The sequence below is a fragment of the Saccoglossus kowalevskii genome, chromosome 18 (assembly GCF_978046115.1).
Source record: "Saccoglossus kowalevskii chromosome 18, keSacKowa6.1, whole genome shotgun sequence".
Classification (NCBI taxonomy): domain Eukaryota; kingdom Metazoa; phylum Hemichordata; class Enteropneusta; family Harrimaniidae; genus Saccoglossus; species Saccoglossus kowalevskii.
In genome coordinates, this window is record NC_140658.1 from 21,793,191 (window position 1) to 21,802,779 (window position 9,589).

Genomic DNA, 9,589 nt, shown 5'->3' on the forward strand with positions numbered 1-9,589 from the left:
GATTTGCTATGCGGCGGGCGGTAAAATAATAAGATAAAAATAATATTTTTTTAGCAATTTTTTGCGCTTACAAGTTGGCGGGCGCGAGAAATTACGCTGAAATAAAATTTTATTTTTATTTCATTTTTGGCTCCTGTTCATTCGGCGGGTTCGCGAAACAGGGGATAATAAAAGTCTGGCCTTATGCACATCATACTGTCTATAGTTTGAACGTAATCACTTTATTGTGGTACCGGGAGATGGTAGAATAGGAAATGACTCAATAGGTATTCACTCAGTGTTTAGGATAAAAATCTAAATAAGTTCGATTGTGGTCGATATTTTACAAACTCAAACCATTTCTTAGTGCAATTCAGGTTAATCATTGTTGTTGAAATACCACAATCTTTAGTTCGCAGCCCAACACATTGTTGGACTGTGTTGTTTTTGATTGACAGACATGACTGTTAACATCGACACTTTCGTCCAGCGACCACGCCATGTTTCACTTTCAACTGATTTGTTTCACTTTCAGCAAATTATTTAAAATAAATGACACAAATTCGTCTATGAAAAGTGCATTTATTTAACGACAAATAAAAGAATATGAAATTAGTTGCAACAATTTCGAATTACGCTTTATAATACTTATAGTGAACTTCATTGGTCCGCTCATCTTCGCCAGCCAAGGAACGTTTGTTTCGAGTCACCCCTCCAAACTAACCCTTTGCAGATTGACTCACTTACAGTGTGTATTTAATAGGCGCCCTTAACGACAAGGAGGGGGAGATGTGACAAAAATAAACAGTCAATCACCTACTAATATCTTGTATCAAAATACAGTAGAACGATTTTTTTACAGGCGACCCAAGCAGACCAGATCACACAGTCTTTCAAGATAAAAAGCCCCATCGGTCACCAAAACCATGCAATTGAGGCATTATAAGCCGAAAAAAGATGAGTTTGTTGCAACGAGGACAGGGAGTGGCAAATCACGAAAATTGTGCAACAGTTCAACTCTTGAATGATCAGTCTAGTTGTGTTTCTGAAATTTTCTTTCAGAGTTGACAGTTTCATTACTTTGTTAAAACATGGTCGACATAAATATTTGTCACCTTGCTGACGAAGTATGCCACAGACAGCCTGCAACGTTGGCATACAAAATTGTGGAAAACTGGGTGAAAAAATGCAGCGCCGGTTTTGGTGGTTTGGAAAACAACTTACACACTCTTTACACGCAAGGTTATCAGAAGAATTTTGAAGTAACCGTGCTACACGTCGCCACGACATTTTGTTATTTAGCTTACTGTGCGTTTCCCGGGGGTGTATGATACGATTGGTTGACCGTCCCATTTGCACAAATTAATATTCATGAGCATTGAAAAGCTCTTCTTTTCAGTAAAATTGTGCTAATTTCACAATTAAAAGTAGTTAGTTTAATTTATTATGAAGAATTTCGTACGGGAAGTTAGTTCACAATGAAAGTAAATGCCCGAATTGGGCGAATTCGTGTATCATTTGCGTCATAGGAACATTCCAGGGTCTTCGTTTTCCAGGGTCTTCGTTTTCCAGGGTCTTCGTTTTCTAGGGTCTTCGTTTTCCAGAGTCTTCGTTTTCCAGTGTCTTAGGTCTTCGTTTTCTATACACCCGACATCCTGTATGTGTTGCCATAATCCAATCTAATTTACTAGTATTATGTATTTATTTGTATCTGTACATAAGGCCAATGGCCACAGTACGAAATAAAGAGATATTATTATTATGTGTTGCCATAATAATAATAATAATAATAATAATAATAATAATAATAATAATAATAATAATAATAATAATAATTCCATTTATTACACTATAATGAAAGTTAACAAAACATTTTAGGCTGTTATTTAATAAATTTTAAAATTTAGTATAGTAACAAAAATAAAATAAATAAAAGTTAAAAAGTTGATATTGTTTTCTGATTGAAAAGTGGGGAGTATATTTGTGAATTCTGTATAATATATTTCTCTTTCACTATTATAAAAAACACACCCTATAACAAAATGTATTTCATCTTCAATTTCTGATGAAGTGCAATTTTTACAGATTTTTTTTTTTCTGCTGGTGTTCTTGGCCTTTTATATCTTCCAACTTCAATTTGAAGCAGGGGGGGGGGGAGTTGCATGACACGATTGGTTGAAATAATCGTCTCATTTGCATAAATTAATATTCATGAGCAATGAAAAACTCGTTTTTTCAGTAATATTGTGCCAAAATGCTTTCCGATAGCATACATGTTAGTTCTAAATTGACTGATTCTATCGTTACGAGCTGAAAAAATAATCGGAAAAATGATGTAAAGGTATTTTTTGAGACACGTTTTCGATCAGACTCCAGCTCACTGTTGAAAGTAAGCATAGGTTTTCTCTTTACCATGATCATAGCAAGTTACGAAATTCATGGAGAATGCAGAGGCACGTTTAAATTTCACTCTAGTACTATTGCTCAAAGTTGCTCAAAATGTTTTCGGTGACTTTTATCAGTGACAAGTTACCTAATTAGTATGCATTTCGAGAAACCACAGTGTGTGTGCATGCGCAGTTTGAAATGGAACAGTTTTGAACGCAATAAAATCACGCGTAGAACTCAGGCTCTAGCAAGAAATTGTGGCGTCAAACTGGTTGTCGGTTGAATTGTTTTGCCACAGACAATAATTTTGGAGCCTGTAGTTGTCTATGAAATGTTTCTAAGTTTTGTTGAGGATTATTCTGTAAAGAAATTGCTGAAATTATTTCATCTGTTCGTAAACGGGACATTGTTGCTTTGACGATGGGCTACGGACGACTGACGTCGAAACGTTCCATTCAGATCGGATGGCGCCCTCTCGTGCCAATCCCCCCTGATTTGAAGTGTATGGCTGCTCAATCTCAAGTGTGACATTACTTTGATATATGATAATGCTAGACCATCTATCATAGAGAACCCAATAAAAAATAATTCTAAAATAACACACTATTAATACCCGATTGATTGTTTCATGGACCAGAGAAAAAAATAACCAGTGTGTTCCATATGCAAACTACTGTCGAACAGGTCCGAATTTTAGCGTTCGGTTGACGAAACGGATGATACGATTGAATCAACATGACTGTATTAACTAACCAACAGTTTTTTCGATTCTAAATATCTCGTACATTATCGTTTTGTTTTATTTTATTTCGGTGTAATTAAAAATACGAACGGTGTCACTATTCAAAACAGCATTTGTCCTTGGCTTACTTAAAGAGGAACTGTGACGCAGACTTGACTCGCCTGGCGTCTGTGTGACCTCAAGAACGTACACGTAGGCACGCTTTCAAGCACCCGTATATAACTGCAAATGCGGTGTAATATATTGGCAATTCGTATTTTACGTGATTTTAGTGGTCTGTGGTGATTCAGTTGTGCCGCACCCCGGTAGTGTGACACGCCCCATGATTTCGTCACGGTGGGGAAGATCTTAAAGGAATTTACATTTAAATACTGTAAAATGACTATGTGGGAAGTCGTATTTTTGGACGTAATATTCTTTATAATACCAGCAGTCCAGCAATCAGACAAGACAAGTACTTTCAAGAGTAGAACACAAGTTGTTTATTCGTGAACATAACATAGAAGAGCCTTGAAACAATTACAATGAATGCTTAAATACCCTCGTGGGGATTCTGAATTCGAGCGGGAAAACTAGATACAAATATACAATACTGTGATTGGTCAATACAAATATTGTGGTGTTGCCTCTCATGTTCGCTCATAGCACAGTGTTCAAGGTCGTATCCCGTTTTGTTACATTCAAGCTTTAGGCGGTACAAACGATGTATATAACAGTATAATAATATAACACGATACACAATATCAGTAAAAATAGTAAACAATAATTCTATCCATATCTATTTCCGACATTCTCCCGGCCACGAAAAAAATATCGACTAACACGTCATATTAACAAATACGAGGCAATGATGTATTAAATCAACGCTACCAATGATCATAGAAGACAACATGTAATAAGAGTTGAATAATCAAACATTTCGAATCAAAGTTAACATTAAAGTTTTTAGAAAATATATCTATCATGATAATAAAATGTCACGATGTAATGTGTTCAAATATTACTCGCATAGGTAAACAACTGAGAACAAAAAGTCAATATATTTCATAATGTTCAACCAATTAACGGCAATTAATCCAAGACATTGGCAGGCAATATCCGATAAACAATTTCAGGGTATAATCACAAGTCCTTGAGACGATCTTGTATAAAATGTCTAGCCGCAGTGGCAGCCCGTCGTTTTGGGCGAGAATGTCTAGCATCAGTATCACTTTGTTGCGTTGTGTCATCTCTATTTTCACCTCCATGTGACAACGAGAGTGGTTCTGTGTCTCGTGGTGGACTCTCTTCATCTGAAGGAGTGGGTGTCTTCACCTCAAGTGGATACAGTTTGTGGATAGGACGATTTGTCATACCAGATGAGGTTTTTATGTCTGCTGATCTCACTAGGCCATCATTTCCATACACAAGCTTTATAACAGTAGCTAATTTCCATCGTACGCGTTTATCAATGTCATTATGAACGAGAACGACATCACCAACTTGTATAATATTATCTCTTACCCCGGAAATAGTCGTTTGATGTCTTTCTCGGAGCGCAGTTAGGTATTCAGTTGACCACCGTTTCCAGAAACTCATTTGTAGGGTTGATAAATGTTTATATCGTTCGTTATTAGCGTTATGATCCCCATAGTTAGGATCATTAAGTTCATCGATGTCAGTGGAAATGTAAGGTAGCGTTGTTAACGGTCGCCCGTTAAGAAGGTGTGATGGCGTTAATGCGACGGGGTCATCTTCGGTCGTTGACACGTAGGTCAGAGGTCGGTCGTTTAAAATTGACTCGATTTCAGTAAGAATAGTTCGGAGTTCTTCAAAGGTAACAAAGGCGCGACCGAGTACCTTTTTTATCGTTGTTTTGGTTAATCCTATTAATCGCTCCCAGAACTCACCGAACCAGGGTGCACGTTTAGAAATGAATGTCCAGGAAACGCGATTTTCGGCTAATAGATTCTTTACTTCGGTAGACTCGAACAAAGCGTGAATTTCGTCAGCGGCGGATAAATAGGTAGTCGCGTTATCGGATAACATCTTACTTGGTAAGGAGCGTCGTGCAGCGAATCGACGGAAAGCCATTATGAAAGTTCGAGTACTCAAGTCGGGTACCAGTTCAAGGTGTATTGCACGTGTGACCGCACACGTGAACAAGCAAACGTATGCCTTGTTTTCTTTGTTATCGGAGGATTTGACAAGCAATGCACCAGTAAAATCCACGCCGGTTACTGAAAACGGTGGAGTCATATTGACACGGTAATCTGGTAATGGCGCAGTTAACGGAGATTGATATGGTTTCCCGTCCACCTTTCGACAAGTTACACATTTATGAATGACGTAGTTCACTGCGCGTCGAATTTGCGGGATCCAGAATCGTTGTCTCAGGGATGTCACAATAGCCTGCGTACCGCTGTGCAATAGACGAATATGATCATGTCGAATGATCAGAGTAGTAAACGTATGTCCCTTAGGTAGAAGAATCGGAAACTTCGTAGCAAAGTCAATAGGAGCGTTATGTAATCTCCCACCACACCGCAGAATACCATCATTATCGATAAAAAGTTTCAGTTGGCGCACCAAACGACCGTACTTTGTATTATGTCCCCGAAGTGACATCATAGTGTCACTGTATGTCTCTTTCTGCACACATTTAATCCACGCGGTTTCGGCTCGTTCAAGTTCATTGGCTGTCAATGGCCTGCGTGTAGTATTATTGCGTATCAGTATAGACACGAATCGTTGAACATAAGCGGTAACTCTCAACAGTTTACTCAAAGACCCATATTTAGTCAGATCAATGATGCGTTGCATTCCCAGAGAAATGTCAGAAGAGGCTATAGATTCTGAAGGTGAATCTATAAACAAAGTGTCACGTATAGCATTATCCGATAAACGGCAGTGTTCATCGTCGGTATTCATGGCAACGGGCAGAGTTGATTGAATCTCAGATTGATGAATGTCCGACACGTGAAAAACGGTGGGTGTGTCTCTGTTTACGTTTACCGGCATCTGTGGGCCGCGAGGAAACCCGGAAGTATTGATGTTGACATCCGCGGACTCGTCGATGGCGTTAGAACGTAGATCAAGGGAATCCCCGGTACATAGTTCGTTGACCTCATGTGTGACGTCATTGGAGCGTGGATTCGCGTCGCATTGAACGTCGCTGAAGAGAGGTGAATCGAAAAGCGTGCAGATTGGCCAATTTCCTTGCACAGGAAGCCACCGTGGACCATTCCACCAAAGATTGGAATTGTTCAATTCTTTTGCGGTAATTCCTCGAGTCAGGAGGTCGGCAGGATTGTCAACTGTTGGACAATATTTATACACGTGTTTGAAGCCAGTAATTTCTTTCACTCTGTTAGCGATGAATAAAGGCAATTTCTTATCACTGTGGATCCAATGTAATGTTATTTGACTATCACACCACAATACGCGTTCAGTAATGTTCAGTTTCGGAGATAACGCATTGTAAACAAACTTACTCAATCGCGTGGCAACTAAGGCTGCCATCAACTCTAGACGAGGTAAAGTCAGTGTTTTGCAGTTGATCGGCGCGACTCGGGTTTTCGCCATAACAATAGCAGTTTTGTTGTTTTTCCTGAGGTAAACAACAGCACCATATGCTTTCATGGAAGCATCAGAGAAAACGTGCAGTTCACAATCGTTTGTGTCATCTGTGGTTTCATTGAAATATTGACGATTCATTGTAGTATTTGTGATCTGATTTAGATCGCCAGCAATAGATTCCCAATTGTTAAACATAGTTTCATTTAAAGGTTCATCCCAATCGATTCTCTTTTTCCAGATGTCTTGAATGAACAACTTTGCCTTTACGTGTACTGGTGATAATAAACCAAGCGGGTCATACAATGACGCTGTATGACTGACGACGTCGCGTTTCGTAATTAAATGTCCCGGTGATTGAATGTTAATATCTCTGTAAGTAAGTGTATCTTTCTCGGTATTCCACTGTATACCAAGAATGCCGACGTCTGGCGCGGTCTTCAGTTTGTTGTCATTTCTGGCAAGTTTACGAATCTCATTATTGTTCGAAGACCATGAACGAAGGTTGAAACCACAAGAACTCATTAGTTGATTGGACTCGTTGTAGTATTGTATGGCGTCGGATTCAGACGTACAGCCGGTTATGACGTCATCCACATATATGTTCTGTTTCAAATCGGAGGAGGTTGGAATGTCCGAATTAGCTTCCATCTGCGTTTTGACTACGGCATTCAAAATGAAAGGCGAACACACAGCGCCGAATAAAACCGATTTGAATTGGTAAGTGACGAATTCGCTCTCGATATCTCGTGGATTAGAAAGCCACAAAAACTTTGTAAACTTTCGTTCATCGGGTTCAAGACGTATTTGGAGAAAAGCTTTCTCAATGTCACTTGTCAATGCGATAGGATTTGCGCGAAATCGTAGTAGTATCGAGGTGAGGTCGTTGAGTAACGGAGGTCCGGTCATTAGGCAATCATTTAGGCTAGGAGAATCAGCGTTCTTCTTACAACTACAATCGTATACAATACGAATTGGCGTGGTCTCGGAATCTTTTTTGACGGATCGATGTGGCAAGTAATGACCACATGCAATGTTATCGTTCTTAACGACCTCAATGAAGCCTTGTTTTTCTTGATCGGTAATTATTCTATCGTAAATATCAACAACATTTGGCGGTAGACGGCGAATCATGGATCGCGTTCGCGAATTCGAAACGTTGTAGTTTGTAGGTAGTGGAGCGTGGTCTGATTTCCATGGTGACTTAGCAACAAAATGATTGTCCTCTCGGCGCAGGTGAGTATCGCGATACGACTTGAATTCGGTTTCCTTTGTAGGCGTGTTATCAGAGCGTGTATCATCTTTGATGCCGATGGACTCAAGGTCCCAGTATGAAGTGATAGCAATGTCAGTTTTGCAAGTGTCAGTCATTACGTGTAGCACATTAGCAGCAGCGGTAGATTTCCCATTAAGTTTGGGACCAGATAACAAGTAACCAAAAGGAGATGACACGGCTGTAGGGCCTTTGCCACGAATAACTTCGTCTCCGACGAAATTCCAGTAGTAGTCGGCACCGATTAAAATGTCGATGTCGTAACAAGTGTCATTAGAAACCGGGTGAGCTAGGCGTAGCCCTTTCAGATATGGAAGTGTCAATAGTTCGGAATCGACGTGATTGGACATCGAAGTGGATATCTCTGGTATGAGCAATGCGTCAATTTTCGCTTTGTTGCCGGAAATGGTATGCAGATCGAATGTCCCCTTTTTCATTGAGCGTATGCGTGTATGTTTGTTCCCAAATGAAGCAAGATCAATGTTTTCGGAACGCGTAGTGTTCGCGTGTATTTTGTCGGCGAAACTTTCAGTAACAAATGTGCGATTAGCTCCCTCATCAAATAGTACAGTAGCGGAGACAATACTTCCATTATTGACAGAAACGGGTATTTTAGCAGTTTTGAGCAGAACCGGCCCTTTTGGCGCAAAGTTCAGGGTTGAAGTAAAATGTACACAAGTATTATTTCCATTTGTATTAGATCCGTTCGTAGGTCTGCTAGTAGTAATGATTTCCATTATTGGCCGAATAAACCGGTGTATTATATCCAGTGGCCGAATCTGCAGGTAATCCAGAATTGTGACGAGTATCCCCACTGGGATTAGATCCATTTGTGGCACTGCTATTATTTCCTGGGTTACTGCAGTTATATCCATGAATGTGAAGCGATGAGTGATGCTTACGTTGACAGTGTCTGCTGGGGTGTTTCGATGCACAGTTTCCAACGAGATGCTTAGCTAAACAATTATAACACAGTTTGTCTCGGCGTACGATCTCCAAACGGCGCTTCGCGTCTGTAACAACCGTACATTCGGAAGGCGAATGCGATCCTTTGCAGTAGGCGCAAAGGCGTTTCGGACGAGCTGATTTCTGCCCTCGCGTCGTAGTGTGAAAGGTAGCAGTAATCGTGGGTTGATTTGTTAAAATGTTATTGTTACCAACCTGACTTATCTTAATTTCGGTGAGTATGGCTTTTCGGAGATCGGGTAGGTTCCAAGCGACATCTCCACGTGCCCTTGCTAGAAGACGTTGTATTTCAGTCGGCAGTTTTTCTAGAATCATGGGTACAAGAAGTTTTCCGTATGAGTTCTCGTCTTCACCCAGTGCATGTAGACCGCGAACATGGGATTCGAGCGAGTCGTAGAAGTGACGGAGACTTGTGGCATCTTCCGTCGGCGTTGGTAGTTCCCACAGTGACTTCATGTGGGCACTGATTATGACTTGTTTCTGTCCATACCTTTCCCTGAGTAATGTCAAAGCGCTAGCGTAGTTGGCATCAGTAAGATCAAGTCCTTCAATTGTGCGTGCGGCTTCACCTGTCAGAAGGCTTCGCAGATAGGTGAACTTCTGGATATTGTCAAGTGTTCCATCGTTATGTATGGCCGCATTGAATGTATCATTGAAACTAACCCATTTTAGTGTATCTCCCGCAA

General features: G+C 40.2%; 1 protein-coding gene across 1 annotated transcript; it reads right to left on the reverse strand.

Annotated features, from left to right (window-relative positions):
- Window positions 1-4,231: 4,231 nt before the first annotated feature.
- LOC146731675 (uncharacterized) lies at window positions 4,232-8,374 on the reverse strand. The gene has a single exon (XM_085492998.1). It carries the CDS (start codon window positions 8,372-8,374, stop codon window positions 4,232-4,234), a length of 4,143 nt encoding a protein of 1,380 aa, XP_085349124.1.
- Between the last annotated feature and the right edge of the window lie 1,215 nt (window positions 8,375-9,589).